The sequence below is a fragment of the Mobula hypostoma genome, chromosome 7 (genome assembly GCF_963921235.1).
Source record: "Mobula hypostoma chromosome 7, sMobHyp1.1, whole genome shotgun sequence".
Lineage (NCBI taxonomy): Eukaryota > Metazoa > Chordata > Chondrichthyes > Myliobatiformes > Myliobatidae > Mobula > Mobula hypostoma.
Genome location: NC_086103.1, coordinates 202,623 through 227,935, shown reverse-complemented (window position 1 = coordinate 227,935; position 25,313 = coordinate 202,623). Strand labels below are relative to the sequence as shown.

The following is a 25,313-nucleotide window of genomic DNA, read 5'->3' as shown; positions in this document are numbered from 1 at the left end:
TGAATCAATGCTCAAATGTAAGGGTATTGTCCTGGAATGAGTTGTGAATTCTTCCAGTTATTTTCTTTGAAAGTAAAAAATTCCTGAAATCCTAACGTAGGAGACAGTTTAACTCATCCTGCAGTGATGAGCTATCCATAGAGCAATGAGTCAAAGTTCAAAGTACGTTTGTTATCAAAATATGTGTTCCATGTACAACCTTGAAATTCGTCTTGTTACAGGCACCACAACAACAAAGAAACCCAAGAGAATTAAAAAGACCATCAAGCACCCAATGTGTGGAAAAAAAACAAATCGCGCAAATAATAAGGAGTAAACAAACAGCACTCGCAACTAAAGTTCATGAAAATGAGTCCACAGCCACAAAACCAGTTCATTATTGCAGCCAATCCAGGTTGCAGTCTCGGTTCAGCGCAGAGATGAGTAAATCTTGTGGAGCAGTGAGCTGAACACTGACCTATCCCTCGCCTCTAGCCCCATCACCCCGATCTTTCAATTTGGTCCTGTGCTTAAATTGGCCAAACATCAGCTTGTTCCTCACTCACAGGCCCAGGCTCTGCCAGCTCAATTCAACCCCAAGTCTGCTCCAGCACTGACCAGACACTAGTTCATTCCTCGCATTTGGGCTTAAGTTCCGCTGCCTCAATTTAGCCTGTACCCGACCTTTTCAATCTGACCTGGAACACATATCAGCCAAACATCGGATCGTCCTCACTCTCAGACCTGGGTCCTGCCACTTCGATTTGGCCCATACTAAACATGCCACTGTATTACACCTTTGAAACTCCAGTTAACCGAACTCCCACACCACCACAAAAATGCAAGGTTGGACAAGAGGTTAAAAGCACATCTCCAAAAGTGAAGTTACATTGCGGTGATCGGTGTCCAGAAAAGTGTGCTTAATAGAGCAGTTAGTAGATTTGTTTGCTGCAAGTAAAGCATTGCTGTGTCTCACTAGTGCCATCTTAGACCAATCACTATTCCTATTAACTTTCCTGCTATAAAATTATTTTCTCTTAATGCCTATCCCATTTCATTTTGAACCTTCAATTTCATTTCTGGAACCTCCTTGTGTGGCAAGCTCCATCAGATTTTTGAATGGTCCATGAACCCATGAACACCACCTTGTTATTTCCCTTTTGCACTTTTTATTTCTTTATTGTAACTTCCATGTCTTTGAAGAATCTATCTATGGTCACTGTGCTACAGGACACCTCGTTGTGCCTGCATCTCAATGGTCATCAATCCAAATGACAGGTCGAAGTATACATATGTAAGGCAAAGTAGACAGCAGAAAAAATAGCTAACAAAATTTTGTTAAGGATGAGTGCAAGTTTATTTTTTACCTTTCCCAAAACAACAAATTTCACATCATATGTCCATGAGAATAAAACTGATTCTGATTCCTACTCCTAACTAGTCACTGTGTAAAACAAATAAAGTGTTTCCTTGCTTCCCACCTGTATCTTTTGCTCATCCCTTTAGTTAGGGTACCTGGGCTCTTCAACAATGACTGAATGGGTACAGTTTTATCTCTCTTAACACTTTGTGATCATTAACCTCTGTCAAATCTCTGTTTGGTCTTCTTTGCTCTGATACAAACTCCAGCTTATCTGATGTAATCCTGCAACATTTCTAGTCAACTTTTTCTGCTTCTTCTCAAAGACCTCCAACACCCTTCCTAAAGTGTGGTAACTGGATTGTATACAGGTGTTTTGTGAAGGTTGAACGTGAAGATACACTCATCCTTAACAAAATTTTATTTGTTCTTTTTTTTTCTGCTATCTAACTCCTCTTCCATAAACATGATTTGACTTGTCATTTGGACCGATGAGTACTGAGAAGCAGGGACAACTTGAGGTGTCATTTAACATAGAGACTGAAGATGGATTTTTACAATTCCAGTCTGGATATCTGTTCTTGCATTTCACTGTTACATCAAATGGAATACTCCCTGGCCCAAGATCAATTATGTATCATCAAACGTATCTTGGGATCTGATAGATCAGCTGTCTGACATGTTGGTTCATGGCCTTCGCTTTTGCCATGATGAGGAGCAACACCTTATATTCTGTATTATATATTGTATATTGGCGAGCTCTCAATGTGGCCTTCTATATATTGGCGAGACCCGACGCAGACTGGGAGATTGTTTTGCTGAACACCTACGCTCTGTTCGCCAGAGAAAGCAGGATCTCCCAGTGGCCACACATTTTAATTCCACGTCCCATTCCCATTCTGATATGTCTATCCACGGCCTCCTCTACTGTAAAGATGAAGCCACACTCAGGTTGGAGGAACAACACCTTTATTCCATCTGGGTAGCCTCCAACCTGATGGCATGAACATTGCCTTCTCTAACTTCCGCTAATGCCCCACCTCCCCCTCGTACCCCTTCCATTATTTATTTATATACACACATTCTTTTTCTCTGTCTCTCCTTTTTCTCCCTCTGTCCCTCTGACTATACCCCTTGCCCATCCTCTGGGTTCTCCCCCCCTTGTCTTTCTCCCTGGGCCTCCTGTCCCATGATTCTCTCATATCCCCTTTGCCAATCACCTGTCCAGCTCCTGGCTCCATCCCTCCCCCTCCTGTCTTCTCCTATCATTCTGGATCTCCCCTCCCCCTCCCACTTTCAAATCCCTTACTCACTCTTCCTTCAGTTAGTCCTGACGAAGGGTCTTGGCCCGAAACGTCGACTGTACCTCTTCCTAGAGATGCTGCCTGGCCTGCTGCATTCACCAGCAACTTTGATGTGTGTAGCTTGAATTTCCAGCATCTGCAGAATTCCTCGTGTTTACCTTATATTCTGTCTGGTTAGCCTCCAACCTGATGGCATGAATATCAATTTCTCCTTATGGTAAAAGAAAATTCCCTCCTCCTCTCCTCTTCTATTCCCCACTCTGGCCTCTTATCTCTTCTGAGCTGTCTTTCACCTCCCCCTGTGTCCCTTCCTCTTTCTCTTTCTCCTGTGGTCTACTCTTCCCTCCTATCAAATTCCTTCCTCTGCAGCCCTTCACCTTTCCTACGCTATAACCCTGCTCAGGTCAAAAAGTACAAAAGGGAAGGGAGGAGAAAGAAGGCAGAAGGTACTAAAACTTGATGTGAAAGTGTTGAATGGCTCAATATCAGACTTCCATCTACAGTACTTCATCGCTTGTTTTAAGTGGCACTTCCCCTTCAATGTATTTCATTCTCCGTAGAGATTTTACACTTTAAAAACACCATTTATTTTTAATCTCTATGACCAGGTATCCAACCTTGCAGCCAGCTAGAAGGAATTGGATGCTTGAAATTAATACTTTGTGAGAACTATTTTACTGCCAATTTCATTCAGGCTACCAGCTGAAGAGACAATTGTAGCTACTTGTAAAAAGGAAGTAGATTAAATGGTTTTGGTTACAACAGTACACAATGGTTCAACTTCTTATTTTCTTCGCGTTTGTGTAAGAACAAAAATGATAAAACATGGGACATTTAACTCAATATAACGGAAGCATTTTTGGGAGGGAAGGAAGTAAAGTACAATGATGAATTATTTAAGGAGGCCATACAACCATAGAATTAGTCCGCATCTGCTCCACCGTATCTGCGTAGCTGACTTATTACCCCTCTCAACCCATTCTCCTGCCTTTTCCCCACACCCTTTCTCACCCTTGCTAATCAAGAATATATCAACCTTCACTTAAAAATACCCAATAACCTGGCCTCTACAGCCAGCTGTGGTGATGAATACCACATGTAACGCTCAGGGCTATCAGCTTGTATTTGTCTAGCAAAGACCCTGTCCGCCCACCAAACCATGTCTCACGTTTGCATAGTTGCTGTGTAATGCACCCTGGTATAAACGCACACATCAAATATCAGACAGCACACAACGTACGATTTACAGATTACACTTTCTAAGTCTTACTGGAACTATGCAATTAATAGAGATACAATATAAAAGGAAAGTAAAGGCGCCAAACTTATCAGAGTTCAACCATTTTGTGCACAACCATTGGAGCTCAATTAACGGGGTCTTCTTTCCACCATTCGATCTCTTCTAGCCTCCTCGACCCGCCGCCTGGGACCAACCACGGTGGTCGACCAGAGTGCATCCAGCATGTCCTTCCTCTTCAGTGCTGCTCCTGAAAAACCCATGCACTGACTCAGGTTCCCACACATACAGATAGAATAACATAGCTTCCATTGGTTAGTTCCTCAGTTATCTATGATATAACCCAAACATTTCAGCTACAGAGAACATTACCTCATGTTTAACATTATAAAGAAACCATTTCATTATAACGCTTCAGAGAAGCCATTTTATATTTAGCAGTTAATAGTTAATATTACTGAGAACCCTACATACAGAATTACCTCCCTCTCCCTCTAGCGAAAGAAATTCCTCCTCATTTCTGTTCTAAATGGATGTCCCTCAATTCTCAGCCTGAGCCCTCCGGTCCTAGACTCCTCCAGTTGAGGAAGCACCCTCTCCACATCCAGTTTTATTTGTTCAAGTCCCACTCCAGTGTTCTGAACACTTACGAAGAGCCAATTCTCCAATGCAATTCCAGGAGAGTGTGTGCTGTGCGAGACCCCAAATAACCTCTCAGCTGGATCTGGAGGATCCTATATCAGCACAGGAAGATGTCAAGAGTAGTTCTCCCAGAGTTGTGAACAATAGTTATTCCTCAGCCAGAGAAAGTGCAGTGCAGGGAATTAATAAGATGCAAGGCCATAATAATATAGATTCTGAGGTCAAGTCCATCATATTGTACTAAGGGACCATTCAGTAGTCTTAAAATTTAATTTTCCTTTCATATAACCATGTTGAATAGGCTCAATTATATTCAGTTTTGCTAAATTATGAGTTCTAACTCCTCTGAATATTTAGTTCAACATCTTGCCTGCAATAGGTGCTATACTTTTAGGCCCAAACTTCCTTACCTTTTTCCTTTTCTTTTTCAATAAGGGAAACACATTGTCTGTTTTCCAAATTTTCCAAATCTTCCCTGAAATTATTTGATATCGTTTGAAGAGCTTATAAAACATGTTAACATACTTAACCTCAGCAAACTCTTAAATATTATTCAGTTGTCCCAAGATATAATTTGCCTCAACAAGTCCCCACTGGAATTTTCGGCAGTGACTAACCCTTTCTCTGTCATTAGGGTGTTTGCAGAGTGTTCCCCACCACCACAGTTAAACCGACTAGCTTGTGGTTGCTGGGTTTATCTCTGCAACCTGCTTCAAACATTTGAAGTTATCTACCTTTAACCATTGATTTTTGCAAGAAAATGACACAGGCCTCTGCAGTTTTCTGTGTAATTTCCTTGGCAACAGTAGTTTTGGAAGGAGGGTATGAGTGGGTCAGATTGTTGGAGGCAATTTGTTGAGCAGATGGAGGGGTGGAGCTGAGAGGCCTCTGACTGTGAGATCTCAGGAATGAACAAACCTCTGGCTCATCCTGAGATTGTGGGGAAGTTGTTACCAACTTCAGTAAAACCTGTGTGGATGAATGTGTGCCTACAAAGACTTACTGTACATTCCCAAACCAAAGGCCGTGGATGAACCAGGACATATGTCATCTGCTGAAGGCTAGATTTGTGGCGTTCAGTCCGGCGATCCAGGCCTGTACCAGAAAACCAAGTATGATTTGCAGAGAACAACAGGAATTCTGCAGATGCTGGAAATTCAAGCAACATACATCAAAGTTGCTGGTGAACACAGCAGGCCAAGCAGCATCTGTAGGAAGAGGTGCAGTCGACGTTTCAGGCCGAGACCCTTCATCAGGACTAACTGAAGGAAGAGAGAGTAAGGGATTTGAAAGTAGGAGGGGGAGGGGGAGATCCAAAATGATAGGAGAAGACAGGAGAGGGAGGGATAGAGCCGAGAGCTGGACAGCTGATAGGCAAAAGGGGATACGAGAGGATCATGGGACAGGAGGTCCGGGAAGAAAGACAAGGGGGGGGGTGACCCAGAGGATGGGCAAGAGGTATATTCAGAGGGACAGAATGAGGCTGGAGGTGACATCGCATGCACAGCAGGGTTTGCAGGACATTACTTCCTACAAAGTGAAACCCAATAGCATGAATGGCAGTAATGCTACACTACCAGAGGAACTCAATGTCTTCTATGCCCGCTTTGAAAGGGAGAACACAATTACAGCTGTGAAGATCCCTGCCGCACCTGATGAGCCTGTGATCTCTGTCTTAGAGGCTGATGTTAGGCTGTCTTTATGTGAACTCACGCAAGGTGGAAGGTCAAGATGGAGTACCTGGTAAGGCTCTGAAAACCTGTGACAACTAAATAGTGGGAGTATTCAAGAACGTTTTCAACCTCTCACTGCTACAGGCAGAACTTCCCACTTGTTTCAAAAAGGCAACAATTATACCAGTGCCTAAGAATAATGTACGCTCCCTTAAAGACTATCACCCGGTACCACTCACATCGACAGTGATGAAATGCTTTGAGAGGTTGGTATGACTAGACTGAACTCCTGCCTCAGCAAGGACCTGGATCAATTGCAATTTGCCTATCGGCACAAATAGGTCAATGGCAGACGCAATCTCAATGGCTCTCCACACAGCTTTAGACCACCTTGACATCACAAACACGCATGTCAGGATACTGTTCATCGACTATAGCTCAGCATTTAATACCATCATTCCTACAATCCTGATTGAGAAGTTATACAACCTGGACCTCTGTACCTCTCTCTGCAACTGGATCCTCGACTTCCTAACTGGAAGACCACAATCTGTGCGGATTGATGATAACATATCCTCCTCGCTGATGATCAACACTGTTACACCTCGGGGGTGTGTGTGTAGCCCACTGCTCTACTCTCTATATACACATGATTGTGTGGCTAGGCACAGCTCAAATACCATCTACAAATTTGCTGACAATACAATCATTGTTGGTAGAATCTCAGGTGGTGATGAGAGGGCATACAGGAGTGAGATATTGGGTGTCAGGGAGGGGTAGCACCTCTGGTGGGGTAACATGTCGCGTCCTTTTCAAGGCGGTTAGTCCACCTTTGGTCCCCACCTGCCACTCAGCTCTCACCTGCGGCTCCCTGTAGCTGTTTGCATGCGACAGCAGCCACACCCCGGGCAACGGCTTCGACAAGCCGGCTAAACCAGGTGAGGGTAGCCGACGGGTCTCAAACCCTTGGTGAGATAGGGAGTTGTCTATCCCAGCATGTGAAGACAGACTCCGGCCGATTGAGCGGACGAGACCAATGGAAGGTCCAACGGTCAAGAAGGCGGTCTCTGCAAGCGTCGTGGAACGTGTAGAGCAGGACAAGACACAGAAGACATCCTGGTCATCCACTGCGCCTAGTCCCATCTCCAGCTGTCTCGACTCTGTCTTGCCACTGGATCCAGATGGGAATTGGGAAGAGAGAGTGAGGCTGACGCTGCGCAACTCTCCCTCACTTAAATCCCAGTCACATGCTAGTCTCGACACCATCAATAATGGTGTCAAGGTCTTCATCGACATCGACGATGGACGAACAAGAAGAATGCCAACTAGTGGAGTGGTGCCACAGCAACAACCTGGCACTCAACTTCAGTAAGATGAACGAGCTGAATGTTGACTTCAGGAAGGGTAAGGCGAAGGAACACATACCAATCCTCATAGAGGGATCAGAAGTGCAGAGAGTGAGCTGTTTCAAGTTCCTGGGACTAGCTGCAGTAGCCAGATCTCTGGCACTGAGTCTGGCTCTGCAGTGCAGAAGGGAGGGGGGAGAAAGAGGAGAGCAGTAGTGATAGGGGACTCGATAGTTAGAGGTGCAGATAGAAGGTTCTGTGGTCGTGACAGAGAATCCAAGATGGTTTGTTGCCTCCCAGGTGCCAGGGTCAAGGATGCCTCTGATCGATTGCATGACATTCTGAAGTGGGAGGGTGACCAGCCAGATGTGGTGCACATCGGTACCAATGACATAGCAAGGAAGAGTGAAGAGGTCCTGGACAGGGAATATAGAGAGCTTGGTAGGAAGTTGAAAAGCAGGACCTCAAGGATGGTAATCTCAGGATTGCTACCTGTGCTAGGTGCCAGTGAGGGTAGGAATAGGATGCTCTGGAGGAGGAACAAGTGGCTGAGGAACTGGTGTAGGGGGCAGGGTTTCAGATTTCAGGATCATTGGGACCTCTTCTGGGGCAGGTGGGACCTGTACAAGAGAGACGGGTTACACTTGAACCACAGGGAGACCAATATCCTTTCAGGGAGGTTTGTTAGTGCTATAGGGGAGGTTTTAAACTAGATTTGCAGGGGGATGGGAACCAGAGTGCCAGAGCTGACAGTGTGGCTGGGGTGAAAATAAATGATGTTGAAAGTTTAAGCAAATCCGCTGATAGACAGGTTGTGAGTGGTGGTAAAAATCTTCTGAGGTGTATATCTGAGAGATCATGACCATACCATAGAACCATAGAAACTACAGCACAGAAACAGGCCTTTTGGCCCTTCTTGGCTGTGCCGAACCATTTTCTGCCTAGTCCCACTGACCTGCACACGGACCATATCCCTCCATACACCTCCCATCCATGTATCTGTCCAATTTATTCTTAAATTAACTAAATTAATTAAATTAAATTAACTAGTGGGGTACCGCAAGGCTCAGTGCTGGGACCCCAGTTGTTTACAATATATATTAATGACTTGGATGAGGGAATTAAATGCAGCATCTCCAAGTTTGCGGATGACACGAAGCTGGGTGGCAGTGTTAGCTGTAAGGAGGATGCTAAGAGGATGCAGAGTGACTTGGATAGGTTGGGTGAGTGGGCAAATTCATGGCAGATGCAATTTAATGTGGATAAATGTGAAGTTATCCACTTTGGTGGCAAAAATAGGAAAACAGATTATTATCTGAAGGTGGTCGATTAGGAAAAGGGGAGGTGCAACGAGACCTGGGTGTCATTATACACCAGTCATTGAAAGTGGGCATGCAGGTACAGCAGGCGGTGAAAAAGGCGAATGGTATGCTGGCATTTATAGCGAGAGGATTCAAGTACAGGAGCAGGGAGGTATTACTGCAGTTGTACAAGGCCTTGGTGAGACCACACCTGGAGTATTGTGGGCAGTTTTGGTCCCCTAATCTGAGGAAAGACATCCTTGCCATAGAGGGAGTACAAAGAAGGTTCACCAGATTGATTCCTGGGATGGCAGGACTTTCATATGAAGAAAGACTGGATGAACTGGGCTTGTACACGTTGGAATTTAGAAGATTGAGGGGGTATCTGATTGAAACGTATAAAATCCTAAAGGGATTGGACAGGCTAGATGCAGGAAGATTGTTCCCAATGTTGGGGAAGTCCAGAACAAGGGGTCACAGTTTGAGGATAAAGGGGAAGCCTTTTAGGACTGAGATTAGGAAAAACTTCTTCACACAGAGAGTGGTGAATCTGTGGAATTCTCTGCCACAGGAAACAGTTGAGGCCAGTTCATTGGCTATATTTAAGAGGGAGTTAGATATGGCCCTTGTGGCTAGGGGGATCAGGGGGTATGGAGGGAAGGCTGGGGCAGGGTTCTGAGTTGGATGATCAGCCATGATCATAATAAATGGCGATGCAGGCTCAAAGGGCCAAATGGCCTACTCCTGCACCTATTTTCTATGTTTCTATGTTTCTAAATGTTAAAAAAGAACCCGCATTTACCCCCTCGTCTGGCAGCTCATTCCGTACTCCCACCACTCTCTGTGTGAAGAGGCCCCCCCTAATGTTCCCTTTAAACTTTTCCCCCCCTCACCCTTAACCCATGTCCTCTGGTTTTTTTCTCCCCTTGTCTCAGAGGAAAAAGCCTGCTTGCATTCACTCTACCTATACCCATCATAATTTTATATACCTCTATCAATTCTTCCCTCATTCTTCTACGCTCCAGGGAATAAAGTCCTAACCTATTCAACCTTTCTCTGTAACTGAGTTTCTCAAGTCCCGGCAACATCCTTGAAAACCTTCTCTGCACTCTCTCAACCTTATTTATATCCTTCCTGTAATTTGGTGACCAAAACTGAACACAATACTCCACATTCGGCCTCACCAATGCCTTATACAATCTCATCATAACATTCTAGCTCTTATACTCAATACTTTGATTAATAAAGGCCAATGTACCAAAAACTCTCTTTACAACCCTATCTACCTGTGACGCCACTTTTAGGGAAATTTGTATCTGTATTCCCAGATCCCTCTGTTCCACTGCACTCTTCAGTGCCTTACCATTAACCCTGTATGTTCTACCTTGGTTTGTCTTTCCAACGTGCAATACCTCACACTTGTCTGCATTAAACTCCATCTGCCATTTTTCAGCCCATTTTTCCAGCTGGTCCAAGTCCCTCTGCAGGCTCTGAAAACCTTCCTCGCTGTCTACTACACCTCCAATCTTTGTATCATCAGCAAATTTGCTGATCCAATTTACCACATTATCATCCAGATCATTGATATAGATGACAAATAACAATGGACCCAGCACTGATCCCTGTGGCACACCACTAGTCACAGGCCTCCATTTGAAGAAGCAATTCTCTACTACCACTCTTTGGCTTCTTCCATTTAGCCAATGTCTGATCCAATTTACCACCTCTCCATGTATACCTAGCGACTAAATTTTCCTAACTATCCTCCCATGCGGGATCTTGTCAAAGGCCTTATTGAAGTCCATGTAGACAATATCCACTGCCTTCCCTTCATCCACTTTCCTGGTAACCTCCTCGAAAAACTCCAATAGATTGGTCAAACATGACCTACCACGCACAAAGCCATGTTGACTCTCCCTAATAAGTCCCTGTCTATCCAAATGCTTGTAGGTTCTGTCTCTTAGTACTCCCTCCAATAACTTACCTACTACCGACGTTAAACTTACCGGCCTATAATTTCCCGGATTACTTTTCGATCCTTTTTTAAACAACGGAACAACATGAGCCACTCTCCAATCCTCCGGCACCTCACCTGTAGACAGCGACATTTAAAATATTTCTGCCAGGGCCCCTGCAATTTCAACACTAGTCTCCTTCAAGGTCTGAGGGAACACCCTGTCAGGTCCCAGGGATTTATCCACTTTAATTTTCCTCAAGACAGCAAGGACCTCCTCCTTTTCGATCTGTACAGTTTCCATGATCTTACTACTTGTTTCCCCTAATTCCATAGACTTCATGCCAGTTTCCTTAGTAAATACAGATGCAAAAAACCTATTTAAGATCTCCCCCATTTCCTTTGGTTCTGCATATAGCCGACCACTCTGATCTTCAAGAGGACCAATTTTATCCCTTACAATCCTTTTGCTCTTAATATACCTGTAAAAGCTCTTTGAATTATTCTTCACTTTGACTGCCAAGGCAACCTCATGTCTTCTTTTAGCCCTCCTGATTTCTTTCTTAAGTATTTTCTTACACTTCTTATACTCCTCAAGCACCTTATTTACTCCCTGCTTCCTATACATGTCATACAACTCCCTCTTCTTCTTTATCAGAGTTGCAATATCCCTTGAGAACCAAGGTTCCTTATTCCTATTCACTTTGCCTTTAATCCTGACAGGAACATACAAATTCTGCACTCTCAAAATTTCTCCTTTGAAGGCTTCCCACCTACCGATCACATCCTTGCCAGAGAACAACCTGTCCCAATCCACGCTTTTTAGATCCTTTCTCATTTCTTCAATTTGGCCTTCTTCCAGTTCAGAACCTCAACCCTAGGACCAGATCTATCCTTGTCCATGATCAATTTGAAACTAGTGGTGTTATGATCACTGGAATCAAAGTGCTCCCCTACACAGACTTCTGTCACTTGTCCTAACTCGTTTCCTAACAGGAGATCCAATATTGCATCTCCTCTAGTTGGTCCCTCTATTTATTGATTTAGAAAACTTTGCTGAACACATTTTACAAACTCTAAACCATCTAGACCCCTAACAACATCCACTGCATCTCCCTTGTCTAGCCTACTTGTAATTTCCTCAAAAAATTGTAATAGGTTTGTCAGGCAGGATTTTCCTTTAAGGAATCCATGCTGACTTCTGCCTATCTTGTCATATGCCTCCAGGTACTCTGTAACCTCATCCTTGACAATCTACTCCAACAACTTCCCAAACACCGATGTCAAGCTAACAGGTCTAAAATTTCCCTTTTGCTTCCTTGCCCCCTTCTTAAATAGCGGAGTGACATTTGCAATCTTCCAGTCCTCCGGAACCATGCCTGAATCTATCGACTTTTGAAAGATCATCGCTAATGCCTCCGCAATCTCCACAGCTACTTCCTTTAGAACACGAGGGTGCATTCCATCTGGTCCGGGAGATTTATCTACCTTTAGACTATTCAGCTTCCTGAGTACTTTCTCTGTCATAATTGTGACTGCGCACACTTCTCTTTTCTGCCACCCTTGAGTGTCCGATATACTGCTGATGTCTTCCTCAGTGAAGACTGATGCAAAATATTCGTTCAGTTCCTCCGCCATCTCCTTATCTGCCATTACAATTTCTCCAGCATCATTTTCTATCGGTCCTATATCTACTCTCACCTGTCTTTTACTCTTTATATACCTGAAAAAGCTTTTAGTATCCTCTTTGATATGATATTATCTCCTAGCTTCCTTTCATAGTTAATCTTTTCCCTCTTAATGATCTTCTTAGTTTCCTTTTGTAAGCTTTTAAAAACTTCCCAGTCCTCTGTCTTCCCACTAATTTTTGCTTCCTTGTATGCCCTCTCCTTTGCTTTAACTTTGGCTTTGACTTCTCTAGTCAACCACGGTTGCATCCTTTTTCCATTTGAAAATTTCTTCTTTTTTGGAATATACCTGTCTTGCACATACACTCAGTCTCTTTATTCGGTACACCTATACACCTCGTTAATGCAAATATATAATTACCCAATCATGTAGCAGCAGCTCAATGCATAAATGCACACAGACATGATCAAGAGGTTCAGTTGTTGTTCAGGCCCAATATCAGAATGTGGAAGAAATGTGATCTAAGTGACTTTTATCATAGAATGATTCTTGGTGCCAGATGGGATGATTTGCATATCTCAGAAACTGCTGATCTCCTGGGATTTTCACACACTACAGTCTAGAGTTTACTGCCAACAGTACAAAATGCAAAAACCATCCAGTGAGGGACAGTTCTGCACGGTCTTGTTAATGAGATGGTCAGCAGAGAATGGCCAGACTGGTTCAAGCTGACAGGAAGGCAACAGTAACTCAAATACTCATGTTTTACAACAGTGGTGTGCAGAAGAGCACCTCTGAATGCACAACAGATTGAATTTTGAAGTGGATGGGCTATAGCAGCAGACCAGAAACATGGCCACTAATTTTAAGTACAGGTAGTATGTCATAAAATATACTATAAATTAAACTAAGAAATACATATAAATATTTAAATCTGTAAAGCAAAAAATAGCAAGGTAGTCTTCATGGGTTCATTGTATGTTCAAGAATCTGATGGCAAAGGGGAAGAAGCTGTTCCTAAATGTTGATGTGGACCTTCATGCACTTGTATCTCCTCTTTGACGGAAAAATGAGGGAAGGGCATGACCTGGACGGTGGATGTCCTTGAGGATGGATGCCATCTTTTTGAGTCTTTGTCATTGGAAGGTGTCCTTGCTGTTGGGTAGACTAGTGCCCTTGATGGAGCTGACTGGGTTTCCATCCCTCTTCAGCTCCTTCTAAAGTTATGCAGTGACTCCATACCAGACAATGATTCCAGAAATTTCTATTCCCACACGCAGAAACAATAAAAGAAATCTTCATGTCAGCTTGTCTTGCAAAGTTGAAAAATGAGTCTTTTGGGCAAATTTGCCTTCAATGCTGTTGTCATCAGCAGGCTTGAGTGCAATGTGCCAATTAGTCAATGTGCCAATGAGATATTCCATAGTAAGAGTGTGCAAGATTTGATGGATCAGGATTTCATTTTCTTTTTTTGCAGATTGGTTTTTTGTTGGAATTTCATTGACTCTATTGCAGTTCTTTGTTGTACCATGAATGCCTGCAAGAAAATAAGTCTGAGAATAGTATCTGGAGACATATAGGTACTTTGATAATAAAGTTAATTTGAACTTTGAACATTGAACTTTCTTGGTCTTCATCCCACCTATTTACCAGAAGGTGGCAGAGCCCTTGTTCCTTCACAGTGTCTCACTCGTTGTCTTACTATTCATTAATCCAGATGTGCCAGCAAGTTGAAGCAAAATTGATTTATTCATGGAGGCTCGGAGGATTTTTTGCTGGCAACATTGTGCAAATGATTATTGAAGGGATAAGAGGCTAGCAAATTGGCAATGGGTCAGTGGAGCATGAAATAACTGATACATATCTGATAATAAGCTTACTTTGAACTTGAACTTTTTTGAAATTTGAATATTCAATAGGGGCAACAGGTCTTTGCCAGGTAACACACGTTGTAGCCAATGCTACTGGGTAAGAAACTGCTACTGGTGGACACTTATATTGCATCTGTCATGGAGGCATTGCAGATATCTAAAATAGACTGATGGGTTATAAGCAAAACCAAAAATACAGGAAGCACCCTGCAGCTTGGTAAGCATCTCCAGAAAAGGAAATGGAGTTAATGTTTCAGGTCAATGCTTTCTTCTAAAAGGGCTTTGACGTGAAACATTTTTTGTTCTGTGCTAATTATGGGTGCTCCACTTTCCTTGTGTATCCCAAGGTGCACTGGTAAGTTAATTGGCTTCCGTGATTTACAACTTAGTGTGTAGCAAAAATAATCAAAGTGAAATGATGGGTAAGTGTGAGTTGTAGGGGTTACAGGGAATGAGACAGTTGGGATTGAGCATCACACACACAAAATAATGAGTAACTCAGTACATAAGCCAACGTTTATGGAGGGAAATAAAGATTCAAGTATTCAAAGGACATTTATTGCCATCGTATGTATCCAGTATTCAGCCCTGAGATTCATCTTCCTGCAGGCAGCCACGAAACATAGAAAAACCATGGAACCCATTTAAAGAAAAACATCAATGCCCCACCACACACACAAAAAAAAACAAATCGCGCAAACGGCAACAAAAAGTAGATGAAAAGGACACCAAATCAAAAGAGTCCAATCAGTTCAGTGTTGGTTACCTGCAGGCCGCCCTGATTCAAAATTGCCCGAGGTAGCAACTAGAAAGGGAGCAACCAGAAAATAGAAAACCATCATAATGTGAACTACAGAGCCCAATCCACAATCCACAAGAGTCAACATTTTGGGCCGAGAACTTTTATCAGGCCCCTGGATGCTGATATTAATTACGTCCTCTTGTGTCATTATACATATAAATATCATTTAATTACAATTTTAATTGCAGAAGTCATGCATTTAAGGTGAGGGGGGTAACTTCAAAGGAGATGTGAGGGGAGAAAATTGGTGGGAGCCTACAATGCACTGTCCAACGTGATGGTTAGAGGCAGAAACATTAGGGACTTTGAAGAGACATTTTTATAGGTACAAGAAAATGAAGAGAATGGAAGGATTTAGACATTGTGCAGGCAGAAGAGAATAAGTGTTAGACATTTGATTACTAATTTAATTGGTTCAGCACAACATTGTGGGCCGAAGGGCCTTTTCTTGTACTGTACTGCTCTGTGATACAGAGTTTGTTCTAATATTTTAATAATCATGTAAACATACAAATGGCAGGTGGCAACATTATTTTTGTTGGAATATATATTATATATTTAAATATTAGCATATTTCAAATGGTGTACATGATTCATTTGTTCAAGCACCTCTGGCATCAAAAGTGACTTTGCGCTGCACTTCGCACTGATTTTTTTTTTACAGTAGTCCAAACAGATACAAAGCGTATGTATCACAGTGAACAAGGAGGTACAACAATATTCCCTTTGTGTCAAGGTGCATGATGATTGAAGCAGATTTGTAGTAGAACAATCACTCGAATTGAATATGATGCTCTCCTAAGAGGTTGTCTATCCGATGTCCTATCGCATGATGCTTAGTTAGTGCAATAAAACCATTCTGCAAGGTTGGAATTTAGTGGGGATGGGGAACACAGGATAGTTAATAGGTTTGGTTAAAGCCATGTATCCAGCAAAAATGGCAGCACGCTAATTTGCAGTGGCCTCTCTGGCTTCAAAAGAAGGTGTAATTGTTTATCCTTTACATCTTGTTTATTATCACAAGACTCTGCTGGGTATTAAGGACATCAAGTACTGCAAGTCTATCCCAGCAGTGGAGTTGGACTTGTTGCATACTATTGTTGTGCAGAGGTGGTGTGTGGTCCAACAAATGGTGCAAGAGATTGCTTGGTAGTTTTTCTTGTGATTGCAAGACTTTGTTGGAGTTTGGTAGTGTAGAACACTGCAAGTCCAGTTCACTGGATCAATGGTGAGACTAACAACAAAGGGGCACAGTGGCCTTGGTTGTTGCACAGACCAGGCTCTTGTGCTGCAGGGGTTACCTATTGCAGTCGCCCAGTAGAGATGATGCCAGAGGCAGGTTGAGAGAGAGCAGAGGCATGGAGAGCACATTGGAAGTCCATGCTGTGCTGGGGACTGGCCTTTAACATCATTACTGTCCTCCAGTGTTCACTCAGTGGAAGACAAGTTTTTCTGATAAATGTGTTATGTGTGCATTATGCTGTAAGCTGTTGGTACTGTGTCTTACGCCTTGGCTCCAGAGGAACATTGGCTGTATTAATATGTATAGTCGAATAACAATCATCTCATCTTTAACTGTAATGACTTCAGCTGCTACACTCGAAGCTCTGGATGTGCATCCTCAAAATTTCTACCTCTTCCCTCCAAATCTGTCTCTTTGACCAAACTTTTAGTACCTAACCTAATATCGTCATCTTTGTAGTCTGGTGTAATTTTGCTTCTGATAATGCTGCGTGAGGCACAATTTAAAGATTATTAATAAATGATACTGTTGTTCATTTGGTGATTTTGGAATAGTTGATGAGCTTATATTCTCAGATATCATTAATTAGATGGATAAACAGTCTGTTTCTATTTGGAGGTTTCTGTTAAAGGACCTGATTGAGGTTCATGGACTGATCTCCAGCAAATAGTTTTGTGGAGCAGATAACTCTGCTGGGTACTGATAGGTGCTTGTTTAAAGAAAGAAAAGTGGTGATTTACTTATCTCAAATCACCAGCCCAACAGAAAATTAGCCAGGACCATATTTCACAAACCATTATTTCCTGTTCCACATAGAAAGCAAATGCATGTTGGTCATAAATCAACGGCTGTCCCACTGTCGATATGTGAAGGTTATCTTGAAACGGTACTGAAAGCTATAGTCATTCCTTTAAATATATCTGTGGAAACATATTTAAAGGGTTTTTGGTAGCAGTTATTGTCAAACTCAAAGTGAATTTATTATCAAAGTACATATACGAGGGGTGATTCATAAGTTCGTGGCCTAACGTAGAAGGAATCAATTTTAGAAAACCTAGCACATTTATTTTTTTACATTTACACACTTAGTCCAGCGGTTGTGGAGCATACAGATCCCTTCTTTGTAGAAGTCGGCTTCTTGGACCTCCAGTAAGTGGTCCATAGCAGGGGTGATTGATAAGTTCGTAGCCTAGGGTAGAAGGAGATGAGTTATTAACTTCAAACTTTCTGCATAATCACTCAAAGAGTTGAACTTCATGTTCATGCAATGATAGGAAGTAGAGAGGCTACAGTAGGACTTAAACAGATTAGGGGAATGGGCAAAGAAATGACAAATGGAATACAATGTAGGGAAGTACATGGTCATGCATTTTGGTAGAAGGAATGAAAAGGTTGACTATTTTATAAATGGAGAGAAAATATAAAAAAACTGAAACACATAGGGACTTGGGAGCCCTTGAGCAGGATTCCCTGAAGGCTAATTTACAGGTTGAGTCTGTGGTGAGGAAGGCAAATGCAATGTCCTCTTTTCAAGAGGACTAGAATATAAAAGCAAGGATGTAATATTGAAACTTTATGAAGCACTGGTGAGGCCTCACTTGGAGTATTGTGTGCAGATTTGGATGCCTTATCTTAGAAAGGATGTGCTGAAACTGGAGAGGATTTAAAGGGTGTTCACAAAAATGATTCCAGGATTGAATAGCTTGTCATTTAAAAAGTGCCTGATGGCTCAGGGGCTCTACTTACTAGAATTCAGAAGAATGAGGGGTGAAACCTATCAAATGGTGAAATGGTGAGAGGATGTTTCCTATGGTGGGAGAGTCTAAGACCAAAGGACCCAGCTTCAGAATAGAGGGGAGTCCTTTTAGAATGGAGATAAGGAGGAATTTCTTTAGCCAGATGGTGCTAAATCTGTAGAATTCTTTGCCGCAGACAACTGTGGAGGTCAAGTCTTTATGTATATTTAAGACAGAGGTTGATAGATTCTTGACTGGTCAGGGCATGAAGGGATATGGAGAGAAGGCAGGAGATTGTGGCTGAGAGGCAAATTGGATCTGCTATGATAAAATGGCGGAGCAGACTTGTTGAGTCAAAATGTCCTAATTCTGTTCCTGTATCTTATGATCTGACAACACAGAACACAACACAACACATCATCAACAAAAGGGAAACAGCAGAAGAAGCCCAGTTTCTCCCCCCTCCCCACACACAGTTCTCTAACCCCAGAACAGCCCATCTTCTTCATTCTGCAGCCTCCAGTGGATTCATAGATTTGCAGACATTAGGCCTTCAGCTTCCCCACAGGGCCTCAACATTTAAACTTCCAATTGACCTTCGACTTCAATCTGGATTTCTGATCAACCTTCAGGCTTTAATCTTCCATGTCAAACCAGGACTTGATGATTACAATGGATGATAACCTTGATGAGGACCTGAACTCAAGACCCAGGGCTCTGAACCTAAACCCTAACCTGACTCCTCTCTCCCCCTCTGTCGTCAAAAACCATCCCTGTAAACCTACAAAATTTCCAATGTGCACCATGACCTCAATGGTTTAGTTTAGAAAGGAACTTGAAGGAGAAGAGTCAGTGGAGATTTCTGAAAAAAAACGTGTGTTGAATGGGTAAAGTTTGCAATATGTTGCCTTGGAGGATGGGATTCTGTTCCTTCAGCTGTGCTGAAAGGGAGCAGGAGCTAAAATGGAGGAGTCAGAATGGGAATGGAAGGAGAAGTAAACTGACAGCTAGCTAGAATCTCAGGTCACCATTGCATACTGAACGGATGTGCTTTGCTAAGCAACAGGATTCCGCTTAGCTTAAGCCTGTGTGGAAGGCTGTGATCACAATATTATTTTGACAACTTAATGTTACCTATTGAACATTTAGGAATCTTAGTCATAATATCATCTACTCCTCAAAAACTATGGATTTCTGAGTAGCAGATGCCTGGGGAAATAGCTTTGTAGTGATAGGTGGACCTGACAGCCAGGTAGGGAATTTCATAATTAGAATCAGCATCAGGTTTATTATCTCTGACATGTCTTGTGAATTTTGTTTTGCGGCAACAGTACAGTACAATACATTAAAAAAGATTAAGTTGCAATAATATATAAATAACAAATACATAGTGCAAAAAGAGAGCAAAATTATAAGGTAGTGTTCTTGGATTCATCAACCATTCAGAATTCTGATGGTGATTGAGAAGAACTGTACCTAAAAAGTTGAATGTACATCTTCAGGTTCGTGTATCTCCTCATCTATGGTAGTAAAGAGGAGAGGGTCGTGACCTGTATGGTGAAGGCCCTTATTGATGGATGTCACCTTTCCTGAAGGACTGCTTGAAACTGGCCTCGAAGGTGGAGGCGACTACCCTTGATGGAGATAACTCCATCCACAATCTTCCCCAGCCTCTTTCCATCCTGTGTATTGAGCCTCCATATCAGAACCAGTCAGAATGCTCTTCATGGTACAGCTGTAGAAATTTGATAGAAGATGCAGAAATTAGAAAAACATATCACCTAAGTGTTTCTTACTTACCTCACAAACACAAGATTTAGCTATCCTTTGACAGAACAGATCTTGCTCTCTCTAATCTCTAGTGTTTCTGGACTATGATTCAGAGTTTCAGAATAATCTGTTGTGAGATACAATTTATTTTGACATTCTTGAAAGCTGGGCAAGTGTTTCCCCTTATCTCATAGCTTAGAAAATACACAAAGTAATAATAGCTCTCTGAAGAATATTGTGATTAGCTACTTGAACAAAGCTTCTGTCTTGCCTTCTAGATGAAAAATATCTTTTGGTCTCTGGAAGTTTGAAGAGAGCCCATTATTATTTTCAATATTGGAGCATATCCCTCAGACAAAAGCTGATATTAATAATGGTATTAGTGCTGATTTATTGTTGTTATATGTACCAATATATAGACCAAATCATTACACAGAGGTTGGGTGGGACGAAAACCAGAGGTCATCGGATAAGAGTGAAAGGTGAGAAGTTTAAGGGGAACATGACGGGAAACTTTTTTATCCAGAGAGTGTGAGACTGGGGAATGAGCTGCCAGTGAAAATGGTGCACGTGAACTCGATTCAACGTTTGAGAGAAGTTTGGATAGGTACATGGATGGTAGGGGTATGGAGGGTCATGAACCCAGTGCAAGTTGATGGGAGTAGGCAGTTTAAATAGTTTCAGCATGGGCTAGATGGGCTGAAAGGCCTGTTTCTATACTGCACTCCTCTATGACAGAACATTGAAGTAAAACAAGGTAAAACAATAACAATACAGAATAAAGTGTAAAAAATATCGAATGTATGCAGTGTAAAAAACCGATAAAGTGCAAGATCATAACAAGGTTGACTGTAAGGCCAACAGTCCGTCTTATCGTACAAGGGGTCCATTCAAGTGTCTCATAACAGTAGGGTGGAAGCTGTCCTTCAGCCTGGTGGTATGTGCTTTCAGGCTTTTGAATTTTCTGCCTGGATGGGAGATCAGAGTAGAGAGAATGTCCGGGCTGAGTGGAGTCTTTGGTTATGCTGGCTACTTTACTAAAACAGCAAGAAGTATAGACAGAGCCCACAGAGGCTGGTTTCTGTGAAATGCTGAGCTGTGTCCACAGATCTGCAGTTTCTCACAGGCATGTGTAGAGCAGTTGCCGTACCAAGCTGTATGCATCCGTATTGAATGCTTTCTATAGTGCATTGATGAAATGTAGGTTATCAGGGCTTTGGATAGCTTCTGTCATTCTTCAACAATAAACTGAATCACAGTGTATAATACTACATTTAAGTGATGTTTAAAATGTGCGACAGTGCATTGCAAAATGTGTTATTGGCATAGGCTCTGGGGCAGCCCCTTCACTGACAGGATCCGATATATTTGTAATGCATTTTAGTAACAAAATTGATGAATTATCTTGCACACTGCAGGCTAGACTGCTTCACAGAGCATCTTTGTGCAACTTTGTTTTCAAGAAATCAGCCAGAAAGGCCGATACAAAAGATGGTTGTGTAATGATGAAAGATGAGGGTGCCTCTGACTTTATAATACAAAACAATGTTATTATTTTTGGGATATTTTGAAATGTGGGATTTTCACAACCTCACTTCATATGAATCTAGCAAGCATATCCAGCCCTCTAATCAGAAGGTTGGCATCTTCCTTACTGTACCTCTGCAGCTGTTATTTCTTTAGCCAGACATCGAACAATTGCATTTTGTCAACAGAAGTTTCTGGATGCCAATCCACATTTTTCACATTGTTTTCCTCATGGTAATCTGCCCCGTGTGACATCATATTTTGCACCATCAGAATTTCTCTATAGAGCTGAGCTTTGACTGAGCATTGGAACTTGCTTATCGAAAGAATTTTTGACTTGTCCTGTCATTATATTTTTGTTGAAAATCTTTTTTCAAAAAAGCTTGGCTCTTGTATCTTCTCTTCTCCCATGTGATATTAGTACTTTGTTTCTCCTGCTGAGATAATGTCTATCCCTTCTCCACCTACAGTGTACAACCATTTTTTTCGCCGCTCCGCTCTCCGGTTTCTTCTGGGATCACACTCTCCACAAGTCCCTTGTCCCACTGATCTCTCTCCAGACATTTATCACTTTAACTGTGCTAAGTATTATAACTGTGCTGTTATACCTCCTCCCTCACTACCATTCAGGTTACTAAATGGTCCTTCCAGGTACCCCTGCATCTACCTTGGACTATATTTCCTTCAAATGGTACTGTAGTCATGATGTTTGACTTGTCATATAAATTATGTATAACTTATATTAACTGAAGTTTAAATAACCTATATTTACGATGTTTGTAATGTACTGTGCTGCTGCTGGAAAAAAAAAACCTAATTGTCATGGTATTTACACCCTGGGTATACACTCTTTCATATAATCAGTTGATGCATATCGCAAGTCCTGGTTATTCAACCACTGATGCCAGGCAGACAATCTCTGAGGAGGATTGATAATGGCTGGGGTCACCCGTCTTGTAAATACAGTGCCCAGGAGAAGGCAATGGCAAATGAGTTCAACTTGAAACTTGATAGGGAGAAAGTAAAGTTTGACACAACAGTATTTCAGTGAAGTAAAGGAAATTACAGTGGTATGAGAAAGGAGCCGGCCAAAGTAAATTCAAAGAAGATGCTGGCAACGATGACAGCAGAGCAGCTATGGAGTTTCTGGGAAAAATGAGAAAAGTGCAGGATAGATGTATTCCAAAAACAGAGAAATTCTCCAATGGTAAAATGGTAGAACCCCAGCTGACAAACGAAGTCGAAGTTAATGTAAAAGCAAAACGGAGGGCATACAACAAAACAAAAATGGAGGATTGGTAAGCTTTTAAAAGCCTACAGAGAGCAACTAAAAGAATCATTTGGAGGGAAAGATCAAATATGAAAGCAAGCTACCAAAGAAAAAACTTGGATAAAAAAGTTGGATAGAAAAAACTTTTTCAAGTATATATAAAAAATAAAAGAGAGATGAGCGTGGATATAGGACCTCTAGAAAATGAAGCTGGAGAAATAATAATGGGGGGGGGCATGGAGATGGCAGATGAACTAGAAGAATATTTTGCATCAGTCTTCACTGTGGAAGACACTGGCAGTATGCCTGATGTTATAGTGTGTTAAGGAAGAGAAGTGGGTGCAGTTACTATTACAAGAGAGAAGGTGCTCAAACAGCTGAAAGACCTAAGGGTACAGTAGTCACCCAGACCAGATGAACTACACCCTAGGGTTCTGAAAGAGGTAGCATTAGAGATTGTGGTGGCATTAGAAATGATCTTTCAAATATCATTGGACTCTGACATGGTGCCAGAGGACTGGAAATTGCAAATGCCACTCCACTCTTTAAGAAAGGAGGAAGGCAGCAGAAAGGAAATTATAGACCAGTTAGCCTGACCTCTGTGGTTGGGAAGACGTTAGAGTCAATTGTTAAGGATGAGGTGATGGAGTACTTGGTGACACAGGACAAGATAGTACAAAATCAGCATTTTTTTCCTCAAGGAAAGGTCTTGCCTGACAAACCTGTTGAGGGGATTACAAGCAGGATAAATAAAGATGATATGGTGGATGTTGTATACTTGGATTTTCATAAGGACTTTGACAAGGTGCACACATGAGGCTGCTTGCCAAGTTAAGAGCCCATGGAATTATAGGAAAGTTACTAGCATGGTTAGAGCATTGGCTGATTGGTATGAGGCAGTGAGTGGAAATAAAAGGATCCTTTTTTTGTTTGGCTGCCAGTGACTAATGGTATTCCATAGTGATTGGTGATGGGCCCACTTTTTTTATGATGTATACTAATGATTTAGATGATGGAGTAAATGACTTAGTTGCCAAGTTTGAGATGATGCAAAGATTGGTGGAGGGGCAAGTAGTGTTGAGGAAACAGGAAGGTTGCAGAAAGACAGATTAGGAAAATGAGCAAGGAAGTGGCAAATGAAATACAATGTTGAAAAACGCATGGTTGTGCACTTTGGTAGAAAAAATAAATATGCAGGCTATTTTCTAAATGGGGTGAAAATCCAAACACCTGAGAAGCAAAAGGACTTGGGAGGCCTTGTGCATAATACCCTTAAGGTTATCCTGCAGGTTGAGATGGTGGTGAGGAAGCCAAATGCAACGTTTGCATTCATTTCAAGTGGTTCAGAATATAAGAGCAAGGATTTGATGCTGAGGCTTTATAAGGCACTGGTGAGGCCTCACTTTGAGTATTGTGAACAATTTTGGGCTCCTTATCTAAGAAGTGATGTGCTGGCTTTGGAGAGGGTTCAGGCGAGTTTCACAAGGATGATTCCGGCAATGAAAGGGTTATCATATGATGAACCATTGATGGCTCTGGGCCTGTACTTGCTGGAGTTCAGAATGAAGAGGGGGAATCTTACTGAAACCTTTCGGATGATGAAAAGCCTAGACGGTGTAGATGTGGAAAGGATGTCTCCCATGGAGGAGTCTAGGACAAGAGAGCACAGCCTCAGGATATAGGGTTGTCCATTGAAAACAGAGATGCAGAGAAAGTTCTTTTGCCAGAGGGTGATGAATTTGTGGAATTTTGTTACCATAGGCAGCTGTGGGGGCCAGATCATTGGATGTATTTAAGGTGAAGATTGATAGGCTCTTGATTGGACATAGCATCAAAGGTTACAGGGAGAAGGCCGGGAGTGGGGCTAAGAGTGTAATAAAGGATCAGTCATGATTGAATGGCATAGCAGGTTCGATGGGCCAATGGTCTGATTCAACTCCTATGTCTAATGGTCCTATGGTCAAGCCACTTCTGTAGAAAAATTTGCTCAGAACAATCATGCTCATGGAAAGACCATGATCATCTATGTCTTACATCACAGCACATAACGAGTGAGCAAATGATACACCCAGTGACCATTTTGTTAGGTATATCTGTACAGCTGCTTATTAATGCAAGTCATCTAATCAGTCAATCACGTGGCAGCAACTCACTGTATAGAAGAACGCAGTCATGGTTAAAAGGGACTGTAAACAGCCAAGCGTTTCAGATGTGAATGGTGTAGTCACCTTGTAAGTGATTGGTCCTGTTTTGCTTTACACTGGAGTGCTTGCTCAGTATTTATGTGACTTTCTGGTAAAGATCATCATTCACAATTTTGCATCACTTCTAATTCTTTTTCAGACAACATCTGGGAGTTCACTCCGAAGAGGACACCAGACCTCAGCCAGTCCGGAAGCAAGCCAGTGATCCCTCACCCTACGCCACAATAGGAGACATTCCAACACCTAGCACCCAGTACCCAGTGTACTTCAAAGATGAAATTGAGGATGACCTAAAAATATCACCATATGCCAGCTTCCACCTTGCTCCAGAACAAGGAAAACATATAAAATGTGACTGGTTGGAGAAGCTCTCACCACAGGGGTAAAATGAGTTACTTTAATTTAATCCTCCTTGCTTGGCAAAAAAAAGATAATATAGATTGCTGAGAACAGAACTTGGCTTAA

The 25,313-nt window shown here is 42.1% G+C and overlaps 1 protein-coding gene across 5 annotated transcripts in view; it reads left to right on the top strand.

Moving 5' to 3' along the window:
- The window catches only part of arap3 (ArfGAP with RhoGAP domain, ankyrin repeat and PH domain 3), a 375,519-nt gene that overhangs the window by 175,012 nt on the left and 175,194 nt on the right, over positions 1 to 25,313 (top strand). For all 5 annotated transcript variants that reach the window (XM_063052998.1, XM_063052993.1, XM_063052997.1 and 2 more), the window contains one exon: positions 24,988 to 25,230. In XM_063052998.1, coding sequence (XP_062909068.1) covers positions 24,988 to 25,230 — 243 coding nt within the window. The remainder of the gene's footprint in view (positions 1 to 24,987; positions 25,231 to 25,313) is intronic.